Genomic DNA, 11,671 nt, shown 5'->3' with positions numbered 1-11,671 from the left:
AATGCCTTCGACTTTTGCAGGAGTTTTTAAATTCATCTGAAGTGAGCTGCCGAGAGTCTAATGGCCTGGACGTGTGAGAAGAAATGATATCGTAAAAAATGTTTTGCAGCAGTTATAACATTACATATTTCTTTCTAAAAAAAAAACCATTAAATTACCATTAAAGCTTTAACAAATTAAGATTAAAAAACAGGCCAAAGCTGTAAACAACATCTGCATCAAAAATCTATATTTTATAACCTATTTTTCTGTCATGCTTTTACTTTTGTTTGTTTGTTTGTTTGTTTACAGTGGGTTGGGAAAGGTGGTTTAATGCACTCCTTGTAACAGTTAATTGTCATGTACTTTTAAATTTGAAAACAAAACCTGCCCAAACATCAACACAAATTGAGTACAAACAGTAAGAACAGGATTTTAATTTGTTTTAAAGGTCTACAAACTGTCTTCATATCAGCTGGTGGTAGCTTTTTTAAAAATTATTATTATCAATAATTGTGCCGGATTATGAGGAGGAAAACACAAATCCTGATAAACTGACTTCATCTCCTTTGCCAATGAGATGATGGCAGGGAGTGGCTGCGGCTCTGTCTCTCTCGTCACATGTTAACACTCTTTACGCGTATGTTACGCATCCGAGGCGCCAAACTGATCCATGTCGCGTCCCAGCAGCGGACTGAAGCAGATCCCACCGAGGACACTTGAGGAATGGCCTCTGGACGAGATGGATCCAACTCCACCACAAACCTGACCAACCAGTTCGTGCAGCCTGCGTGGCGCATCGCTCTGTGGTCGGTGGCTTACAGCACGGTGCTGGCGGTGGCAGTTTTTGGGAACTTGATCGTGATTTGGATTATTCTGGCGCACAAGCGGATGAGGACTGTCACCAACTATTTCCTGCTGAACTTGGCTTTCGCGGATGTGTCGATGGCCGCCTTCAACACGCTCATCAACTTCATCTACGCTGCTCATGGAGAGTGGTATTTTGGAGAGGTTTACTGCAGGTTCCACAACTTCTTCCCGGTCACCGCTGTGTTTGCCAGCATCTACTCCATGAGCGCCATAGCCATCGACAGGTATGACTGCACAGGAAAATAAAGATTTAGTGGGGAAGTTTTCATGATTGTGTTTGTATTTTCTGTTTTCTTTATCTAGAAAATAGTTTTTCTTTAAGAGAGACCTACATTAAATAGTTGATAATTTGTGCAGTGTGTAATTTAACATACTTGCAGTGGTCTGAATGAAAATCAAAGGATTTATTGCACATGAACAGCACATGCCATGACTTTAACCTCTTAAGATCTGGTGTCCACATGGGTGGACATCACATTTTGGGTAATATTACCACAGTAGTTAATTTTTTTTAAAAATTAGTTTTTATTTTATTATTATTATTTTATTATTATTAATATTTTATTATTATTATTTATTTTTCAAAAATATTCTTTGTTTTTAAAAAGAATTTGTAAATTTAAAATATATTTTTATTTTCTTTATTTTTTTTTTCTTTGTTTTTAATTTTTATTTTTTGATCAGATTAAAAAACAAAGAAATTAAGAAATGCATATCAAACCAGAGCTCGGGTCTTAAGAGGTTAAACACTGTGCAAAAGAAAAAAATGTTGACGTTTTCTGTGCTGTTTTTTAAGTTTTTGTAATTTTGGCACTTAATCTGACTTGAGTAACTTTAATAGTAACACACAAAATCATAGCCATGCCTCCTTTAAAAGCCCTCATCATTATCTATTCAGGATTTTATCACACGTAAGATGCAGTAACTGTAGATTCTGAGTATTTCTCAGCATTGATTCACAGCTCAGGTTCATGTTGTGACCTCTGTTTGTAGGTACATGGCCATCATCCATCCTCTGAAACCTCGTCTGTCTGCCAAAGCCACTATGGGAGTCATCGTCTGCATCTGGAGTCTAGCTGTGGTTCTGGCCTTCCCTCTCTGCTACTTCTCCACCACCCGAACTCTGCCCCGTAGAACTCTCTGCTACGTGGCCTGGCCCCGCATGGCCGACGACCCCTTCATGTGAGACCACACTGACAACCATGTCGTGCTCTGCTGTCCTTGTAATGACGAAGCTGAGCTGTCGTCTCCAGCCCTTCTCCAACATCTCTTTTTCTGTCATTACAACTGCAGTACTATCACTGTTCATCTACCTCTTCATTCAGTCTTTTGTTAAACTACTTCACACACACACTCTTGAAAATGTGCTGGTGATGTGCTTCTTTATTTCTGCAGGTATCATATCATCGTGACAGTTCTGGTCTACCTGCTGCCCTTAGTGGTGATGGGCATCACTTACACCATCGTGGGGGTGACGCTGTGGGGAGGTGAGATTCCTGGAGATTCATCTGATAACTATCATGGACAGCTCCGGGCGAAAAGGAAGGTAATTGCCATGTTTATTCAATACGTTCAGATTTTACAGTTTTTCTACTAATATAGGTATACCGACCAGTTTATAAACAGATAGTGTAACATGTACCTAAGTGTTCAGATACTCTCAAATCTAAAATCTGCCCACAGTTAAGTTTCATAGAGAGAGTACAACTTACAGAAGGATGCATTTCTACATATCTTATAGACTACCAAGACTTTGATGTTTTCACGGACAGCCTTGTTGTTGATCTACTGACTGATTGTAAATGTGCTAAAACACAGATGGAGACCAAGGACTGAGGTTTAAATTAGTTGGAGAGCATCTGCACACTGAGAGCCTTTATTTTTGAGGGAAAAGAAGTTCAAAATTTCTGGAAAAGACAAACTCCAGGAGGCCAAATGATGCAGTGAACCTGGACTGAGAAGCTAATCATCAAGCTTTTCCCTTTTTTGCAGAAAACAAAGGCAAGAAAGAAACGAAGCAATCAACTCAATATTAACCGATACCCGAAAAACTATTGTAACTTAACCTGCAGTCTTGATTTGAATAAAACAAACAAAGAAAAACACTAAATGCATTCAGCTATTAATACCATAAGGGACATGAGTGCACAAAAGCAAATAAGCCTCCATATGTTTAACACAAAACACATGGCACACGCAATTAGGACAAATGCGAGCAGGTCTGTGAAAACACTGTGGATCACTTAGGGATTAGATCAGTAAAATGTGATGTGAGGAGCAGCAAAGCACATTAGCTCAGTGCTGTGAAGGGAATTCACACTTCTCTTATGTGAAAACCACATACGGAGCAAACGCACCGGTGCAAGCGCTCATTATGAAGTCAACACATGTTGAAGAGGAAAAGAGGCGCTCGCTTCACTGTGGTTTAGCAGCATCGGCCAGACAGTGTGCTTTACAGCAGCTACACTGAGGGTTGAACAGGGATTAAGGTCATCACAGCTGTCATGGCGAACATCTATCAAGACAACTCTGGGATTAATGCCAACAAATACAACTCATTGATAAACATCACAAATACTGCAGTGACATGTCGGATTATTCAAAGGGGGCAGCACAGCGGTCAGGCTCTGGAGCAATTCGTTAATAAAGGATGCTTTGGATATATATATTTTTAAACTGATAATGAAAAATATCCTTAATCTGTGGATCAAGAACTTCTTTTGTCTTTGACCCAGTTACTCTGATCAGAGTTATCTCAACTTATATATAGCCTGCAAACTGAGGCAGTAAAGTAAGCATCAAAATAAAACGGTAACTTAAGAATAGATTCCTATTAATTAAGAATTTATAATGGTATCAGTGACTCATACACACTGAATAAACAGGAACAGAGACCGGTGCAGGTTTGCTTTTGCAAGAGCTTCAGAGAAAAACAGTCATCAGAGGCGCAGATTTCCAACAAAATTGAGCTGATAAAGATAAAAGAGGTTTATAAATGTCAGGAAACAAAGCTGTGAGACAATGTCAGGCTTCATTCAAAGGCCCACGCTCAACAAGATAGCATCTGGACTGGAGATAAGTATAATTTGTTCTCATGTCCGCGTTGCAGATGAGCGTCTGCTGATGGTCTAATAGCTGCCTGCTCCTTTTAACCCTCCACGGCTCTGCATTGTGCTATAACATGTTGATGAGTTCGGCGGCACTCTTTCATCCGTCCTACCTGGAACCTGCAGGGTCCAGTGCGTCATCACTGACCTTTCGTTCTCGTATATGGCAGTCATTTTGCGCACATCGAATGGAAATTATGATGAGAATGAAAGGAAGCGGTCAACAAACTCACTAGTTCAGAGGCAGTGAGCTTCTAAGGGCTGCTATACTTTCAAGCATCCCACAGTGAAAATGGCATTTAAAGAGCTTTGTGCTTTTATAATTTAACGTTTCTCCAGGTTAAGAGGTTGTTTAGGCAGGATGCAGGGCGAAATATTTTAAAAGTTTACAAAAAAGGGTTCAGGCAGTGTGACAAAGTGGAATAAAGCTGCACTAATCCATTTTTTTTATAATAACAATGTAAAGTATCTCTTGTCGTGACAAACTCATTCAAGTCAGCGATTCCACTAAACTCACAGCACCTTATTGTGTTTTAGTGCCTATCAGCTTATTGTTTTGGTTTTGCAATTGGTTAGCACTGTTGCCTCGCAGCTAGAAGGTCGCCGGTTTGCGTCCCGGTGGGGGCATTGGAATCTTTCTGCGTGGAGTGTGCTTGGTTGTCTGTCTCTAAATGACCTGTCCAGAGTGTCCCCTGCCTTCACCCTAAGTTGGCTGGGATAGGCTCCAGCCTGAATGAATGGATGGATGTCTTTAGTGATTGAACTTTTCGGCATTTATGAGTGGAAATGTGCTCTGTTTTGTGCACAGTATATTGGCTCAGATATCCCAATCAAGACGCTCTTGAAAAACAGCAAGACACACACAATATTTATGACATACTTAACCCCCTGCAGCATGGCTTTTGGCTTGTTTTCTACAATACTAATAACAGTTGTGTTTGGGATGCTGTGCTGTGATTGACTATATTTGTAGTTTGATTATTGTTATTTACAATTTGACCCCCCCTACTGGGTACTATGTAGCTCCTCTGTATGTCACAAAGCACATCTGAGGTTGCAGTACTTTGCCAGTTTATACACTGAAGAAGGGTCTCTGGCAGAAATGACTAAAAACGGCCCCTTTTTGCAGCCTTTATCAGTAGGAGAAAAGGTGTAACAATAATGATGGCTCTATTCAAGTGTCCCACAAGTACATGAAAGTGAGCCAGTGTGCACAATTCCAGCACCCATACACAGAAGCAGCAAAACTAAATGTAGTCGTCTTTTGTATTATTACTTGACCCTGTTCCTTTCATACTGTGGAATGTCAAAATGTTTTGTGTGAAAAAAAGCCTCCTCTCCTGTTCTCCTGCTGATAACTTTTTGCTTTGTTCTTCTTCCTCTGCTGCAGGTGGTGAAGATGATGATCATTGTAGTGGTGACCTTTGCCCTCTGCTGGCTGCCGTACCATATCTACTTCATTGTGACGGGTCTCAACAAGCGTCTGAGCAAGTGGAAGTACATCCAGCAGGTGTACCTGTCAGTGCTGTGGCTGGCGATGAGCTCCACCATGTACAACCCCATCATCTACTGCTGCCTCAACAACAGGTGAGTACAAGTCAGTCTACTCTACAAAATCCAAAAAGTTTTCACACAACACAACATTACATGTCGGGTTGACTTGGCTGCAGATTCCGCGCTGGTTTCAAGAAGGTTTTCCGCTGGTGTCCCTTTGTTCGGGTGTCGAGCTACGATGAGCTGGAGCTTCGAAACACAAGGCTTCGACCGTGTCACCAGAGCAGCATGTGCACCCTCTCTCGAGTCAACACCAGCATCTTGAGCAAAGACAAGAGCGCTTGTTCCCGTGGCAACAGGTCGAAACTTAACTCTGAGCAGGATAATAAAGACAGTTAGTGGTCTCAGTTGGACACGCTGAGCCGACTCAGGGGGGTTGCAGGGTGATTTCTTCTTCTTCTTCTTTTTTTGATTATTCTGATAAATATGAATTCTCTTAGATGGCAGTGGTGAATTGAGGGGAGCAGGGGGCTAAAAAGACAGGTGCATGATGGTGTTCAAAAACAACAGAAAGTGAATTATATTATTGTGGCTTCTGATTTGGCCCATTTACCAAGAGCTGCAGCTGTGACATGCAGCTCATGGATGCAACTAAGCTTCCAGTCGGAACACATATACATGATAGACATCTATTTTTAAATTCAAGGTAACTTACACTTTTTGAGGACATTATTCACTCAGAAGTCCATTTCACCAAATGTCTATAAATCAGAATAGATATCACAGAAATGGCTCTTCTTGTAATTGCAGAACTTGCCTAAGAATCATTACATTTTTAGGTTTTCTTTTATATAAAAGTAAATGCACCAGTGCAAACCTAAACTGCTTATAGCAACTTCAGTGCACTTTTAATGGCCATTCTACTACAATGTGAACAAATTAAGTCCTAGAAACGGGACTCAAGTTGAAGCCCACAGTGCATGGCAGCTATAGTGGCATATCAGCAGATTTTTTTTCCGAGCCACTTTATTCAAATAAATAAAGTAAAATCGAATAAACAGTTTTGACTAATAATTTTGTATATCACTGTGTTATTTTAAACATGACAAATACATGTGTACATTTAAATCTATATCTACTGTACATATCATCGCAAATATTTTGACATTAATGCCTTTCATTGAATTGAAATGTGTATTTTGGAGTTTTATTTGTGATTTGTTTTATCATAGAATGCTGCTGTTCATTAGGTTAAATATGTTCAACAAAGTGTGCAAAGGTGCGTATTTTGTTGTTTGGTTTCCTAAAAATGTATCTAGCAGGCTTTTTGGATAAACAAGCAAAACAATGTGATGCAAGTCTAAATTTCACATAAGCGGATAAAAGATTATTTCCACCAGTCAGTGAGAGAGAAATATATATATATATATATACACAGATTTTTAACTCTGATATTTTATTAATACATTGCTCACTGCATACAGCGCATTGGATTTTTGTTATAAAGGAATATTTCATACTTGTTTATGGACTATACTTGCCTGGGTTTAGTTCATTTTGACAACAGTGATTTAAAATTCAAAGTATTTTATTTTATGCCTGTTCCACTGTATTATATTTATCCTCTTAAGAGCCGAGCTCTTGTTTGACAAGCATTTTTCATTTCTCTTTGATCAAATAGCAAAGAGAAATAAAAAATAAAAAAATATAAAGACAATAAAAATATATTTTAAATAAAAAAAATATATATATATATATATATGTACATTTAAAAAACTATAAAATAATAATAATAAAATAATAAATAAAATAAAAAAACTACTGTGGTAGTATAACCCGAAATGTGATGTCCATGCATGTGGACGCCAGGTCTTAAGAGGTTATATATTCAACGTATGTTTCTGATATATTTTTATTAATTATTTTGTTTATTTGCATCTTTTTATTTTGGCTTCAAACAGCAATGTTCCACTGTCTTAATGAATTCTCTCTTACAACTACAGAAGTATTTTTTATTTTTTTGCAAGTAAAACTCTGTCCTCTCTGTATTATTTGTTTTGAGAAGTTTTCACAAGGGATTAAAGTGTATTTTCAGTGTCACAAGTCATATAGTTTAAGCTGCTTTTGCTGTTTTTGACATATGTTTAATGTTGCACTCAGCACGCTATTAAATAACAGTTTGACATTTGTTTGAATGCAGTACTCACAGCAGACATACTGTTCATGGTTCTGTTTTGTTACTTAGTGGATCTGGTGAACTGCAGCAACAGTATTAATGTTGCTCTACTGAGATTAATGGAATTAAATCTACTACGGTGACACTGATGTTAAAATGAAGCTGGTTGGATGTTAAATGCATTTTATGACAGAATGTAAATTCACAAGTGCTTGCTGATGTAATTGTTGCAAGGCAGACGAAGCATGTGCCATTTTTGGGTATTGTTTTAAGAGTGTTTATTGAGAGTTTCTGTATAATTGTATACAAGCAGTGAAGATGATAATATTGTGAAATATATTGGTAAAGATTCAAAGACACATATTTAGCCTTGTAAATGTGTTTCATTGTTGAATTATGTTGAAAAAATACCATGAAAGCTGATACATTCTCTTTGTGTGATCAGTTATTTTACATATTTTGTTGGATTTTATTTCAGTCATACGTAGAGATGGGTGTTGAATTAGACTTTCACTGATCTGATCAATAGATATGTTGCTTATTTAACATTGATGGAAAGATGAAACAATGCATTATGGTATCAGAAGCAGTTACACAAGAGAAATACAGCAGCATATCAGTGACTGCTGCATGTAGTGACTGTAAGCAGCTTCTCAAAAGTCATGACGAAACCAGCTGGTTCAGCCCAAAAATGTGTTTGAAATCATCAACTTCTTTTGCGGGAAATGTAGAAACAGTTATGCTCACTGAACTTGAAAGAAGTTGTTCAATACGTTTAAGATGCGCTTCAAAGAATCAGTTCCTCATTCATACATAGTGTATTTTCAGTGCTGCTCCCACTGAACTTTGTACAACGACAGAAACGTCTATTTTTCATTGTCTTGAGCAGAAACACTGTACGGCTTTCAACAGTAAGAGGCGAGACAAGAGGAGTTCAACCTGTTTATTTGTTTATGTGTATCTACGTTTCAGCTCGTCTGTCTGATATTATTGGCTGAAACTGCTTTACATTTGGACCACAGTTGTTTAAGTGCCAACGATAAACTTCCACTTGAGTCCAGCTGGGAATCTTTGTTGCAGGTCATTTCCCATCTCTCATTTATGTCAGTTTTCTAAAGAAGTACAATGCCTCAAAATGAAAAAAAGAAACCAAAAAGTATATATTTTTCTTACGTGCATTTAAAAAAAGATGACTTTAGTCTATAAGTCAAAGTATATGGCAGCTGTGTTATGAATATATTTTTGCAGACACTACAGCAAAACAACAGTTGAAATGAACAAACAGAACAGTGTTTTACATTGTAATAACATTCAGAGGCAACGGAGATGCTGACTGTTTTTGCGAAACTATTAAAGGAAGAAAAATAAAGCCGCAAGCACAGACACGAGCCACTGGGTGGAGACGACAGCTGCTGACCTGTAGAGGTGGAAGCAAAGACAAAAAGATAGTGAACCTGTCTGTAATATCAATTTATTAATATTATTACTGACTTGTTTAATCGACCACCTTCTCAGTACCAGAAATTTTCTGCCAAAGTTAAAACAGTTTAGATTTTATCTCATGAGAATTTTTTTGTTTTCTGACAAATTACAAAAATTGGAAAAAGATTAAGTTAAATACAGAAGTTAGGAATCAACATTTGAATAGAAACTGGTGACAGTTTTGAGGTTGTTTGCGAATGTCTTCAGCACTATCAGGCAAATCTGATCGAACCACACCCAGCCACACTGAGGATGAGGATATGATGTCCTTCGCACTTTCCAATTCCTGTTTTATCCCTTTGCACTTTACATTTCCAGTTTACATTTTTCACTTAACAACAACTAAAATTGTACTTTTAATAGCTTCTGAATTGATGAAAATAATTGAGTTTCCTTGAGTTATTCTTGAGTGCTCACAGTATTTAAGATTAATAAGCACTAACACTACAAAACATACAAGCTGGCCTTCCTGACTGATGGAATTTTCCGTCTTGTGAGTTCAATTTAAAAAAATAAAAATAGTGTAAGTTTTGTTTTTCTTTTTGTTTTGTTTTTGCTGGTAATTCTCCTGAAAGATGCTGGACCTGATTGTCACTCAAAGATAATGCAGTAAAAAGCAAACTTGTGTAAGTAAAAACAAAAATTCATCACTGCTCAATAAGCTTCGCCGTCAATAATTTACACTGTTGCCTATTCACTCAAGGTTTTAGAGATATACTGAAGATTTGGTCTTAGGTTTTCAGTGTGTTTTAAACTATTTTCTTTTCTTTATGTAGGCCTGGAACATTACAGGACTAAAAATCCACACACAGTCCGTTTCAGTACAGCGTTCCTATCTGTTTCACACCAACTGTTCTTCAGTAACTGTTCGTTATTTGCAACCTTGAAACATCAAATCATCAAGACACTGTTTTGATAACTTAGATATAACCTCCACACTTCCAAGCACAGCTTTTGTGAAAAATCATGGAACTGAGCCAAATATTTCATTTTTTACCAAGAGAATGTGAATCTTACCTTGAGAAAGAGAGACAGTTGTGTTTGCTGTCCAGTTTTGAACTTTTCAAAACAATCTCAGTGTATTCGTCACCATCCAACGTGTGTCTTTTCACCACTTCCTCCACTGTGAAAACTTCAGCTGGAGATAAAAGCACCTCATCCTTGTCTGTACTGCAAACATGGTCCCCCAGGTTGGCAAAGAAGCAAGATGTGATATTTAAAAGCTTTGCCCCGTCTAAATCTGTATTGGTTTTTAACCAGTCATAGTTTGAAGTAACCAAGGTGAAACTTCCAAGTCTTACTGTTGAGCCTTTTACTGCTGTGACTTGTTTCTCTGGGACCGAGTGCACAGTCTTGCACTTGTTTTCATTTAGCAGGGTCATGGAATCCATAAGCAGGAAATGAAGAGACTTGAAATGGAAGTCGCTTTCATAGATGCTCACATTTACGCCCGTTGTCGCCACTGCTTTGCCAAAGGTGTTCAAAAACTCTTCATCGCTGTGACGATAGACAGAAAGTGCAGCAGTGTGCTCTTTTCTTCCTCCAGGGATCAGCGCAGAACACTGACTATTTGCACTCCATGCTTTCTGGAATCCCTTACTGTCGTTTAGCTCTTGTTTTAACAGGCCTGAATTGATGAACGTCTCCATGGCCTTGTTGCGGCATCCATTGTACAGGTCATCTACGACGTTTGCATCCATCGCGTCCAGTAGGTTTACAAACTCTGCAGTCCCCTTTAATTAAGTATGACATTTAAAATACATTTACAGGAGAAGAGAATATTTTTTTTGACCTAACAAATTCTGAATGGCTATTTGTACAAGAAATAATACTTACTTTGTGGCAGACAGCTGTGACAATGATAGCAGCAAGACACAGTTTTCTTCTGTCCCACATTTTTAAGCGCTCTTGTTTTTCTTCTTCTACAGGCTTCTGTAACAGAAAAGAAAAGCGTTGCAGGACTAACCTTCCATTAAGAACTTCTCTGACACAGTCCAGAAATGCAGGAATTTAGCTTGTTGCTCAATTCTTGGTTTTGGCAGGCCCTACACTATCTATTATCTGTTTTCTTTGCATGGACACGTTTTTCTGTCTTTGCATGGCACCCTCCTCCAACTCTTGACTCATATAAATGTGAACAATGTTTAAATGCTAAAATAAAAGGCAAATGTTGAAAAGATTGAAAAACACATACCTTAAACAAGGAGAATAAATCTCTTTGAACAACTCACATGAAATCAAGTTCTTGTACATCAAACTGTGGGGGAGTGAGCCTTCTGTACAGAACAGTAGGGAAGTGAGACTACTTATCTTACTATGCAACTCCTTTCTCTTTCCTGTGGAAGGAAATAACAGGCCACTGGGAGACCAGTTGTCCAGTTATTTGTTCTGCTTGAGCTACTGGATTGCTGTAAGATCTTTTAGATTTGTTGCTGAAGTTTTATAATCAAGATGAGCCCAAATAGATTCTTTCTTTCTTTCTTTCTTTCTTTCTTTCTTTCTTTCTTTCTTTCTTTCTTTCTTTCTTTCTTTCTTTCTTTCTTTCTTTCTTTCTTTCTTTCAA

The 11,671-nt window shown here is 38.0% G+C and overlaps 2 protein-coding genes across 3 annotated transcripts; one reads left to right on the top strand and one right to left on the bottom strand.

Annotated features, from left to right (window-relative positions):
* The first annotated feature begins 705 nt into the window (after positions 1-705).
* On the top strand, positions 706-5,849 carry tacr3l (tachykinin receptor 3-like). Its single transcript, XM_008287490.1, has 5 exons — positions 706-1,073; positions 1,843-2,031; positions 2,245-2,395; positions 5,347-5,543; positions 5,627-5,849. Exons 1-5 carry the CDS (start codon positions 706-708, stop codon positions 5,847-5,849), a joined length of 1,128 nt encoding a protein of 375 aa, XP_008285712.1.
* Positions 5,850-8,555: 2,706 nt separating this feature from the next.
* On the bottom strand, positions 8,556-11,406 carry LOC103360926 (ecto-ADP-ribosyltransferase 5). 2 transcript variants are annotated; one of them, XM_008286864.1, is made up of 4 exons: positions 11,303-11,406; positions 10,945-11,040; positions 10,126-10,841; positions 8,556-9,043 (listed from the first exon to the last, which is right to left on the bottom strand). In XM_008286864.1, the coding sequence occupies exons 2-4, from the start codon at positions 11,002-11,004 to the stop codon at positions 8,977-8,979; spliced, it is 843 nt and encodes a 280-aa protein (XP_008285086.1). In that variant the 5' UTR covers positions 11,005-11,040; positions 11,303-11,406; the 3' UTR covers positions 8,556-8,976. The 2 variants fall into 2 exon arrangements, with proteins under 2 accessions (XP_008285086.1, XP_008285096.1); XM_008286874.1 differs by having other exon boundaries at positions 11,340-11,359.
* Positions 11,407-11,671: the final 265 nt, after the last annotated feature.

The sequence above is a fragment of the Stegastes partitus genome, unplaced genomic scaffold, assembly GCF_000690725.1.
Source record: "Stegastes partitus isolate 25-593 unplaced genomic scaffold, Stegastes_partitus-1.0.2 Scaffold11, whole genome shotgun sequence".
NCBI classification, from domain to species: Eukaryota; Metazoa; Chordata; class Actinopteri; family Pomacentridae; genus Stegastes; species Stegastes partitus.
Note: the sequence above shows the minus strand (reverse complement) of the source record. Positions and strands in the feature narration are given on the sequence as shown.

Bases quoted from the DNA above. Each gene is read 5' to 3' on its own strand.
- tacr3l (XM_008287490.1), top strand. From the start codon at position 706: ATGGCCTCTGGACGAGATGGATCCAACTCCACCACAAACCTGACCAAC. The intron at 2,396-5,346 runs GTAATTGCCATG...CCTCTGCTGCAG, and splicing joins AGCTCCGGGCGAAAAGGAAG to GTGGTGAAGATGATGATCAT. The intron at 5,544-5,626 runs GTGAGTACAAGT...ACTTGGCTGCAG, and splicing joins TACTGCTGCCTCAACAACAG to ATTCCGCGCTGGTTTCAAGA.
- LOC103360926 (XM_008286864.1), bottom strand. From the start codon at position 11,004: ATGTGGGACAGAAGAAAACTGTGTCTTGCTGCTATCATTGTCACAGCT. The intron at 10,842-10,944 runs GTAAGTATTATT...ACTTAATTAAAG, and splicing joins TCACAGCTGTCTGCCACAAA to GGGACTGCAGAGTTTGTAAA. The intron at 9,044-10,125 runs GTAAGATTCACA...CCACCTCTACAG, and splicing joins AACTGTCTCTCTTTCTCAAG to GTCAGCAGCTGTCGTCTCCA.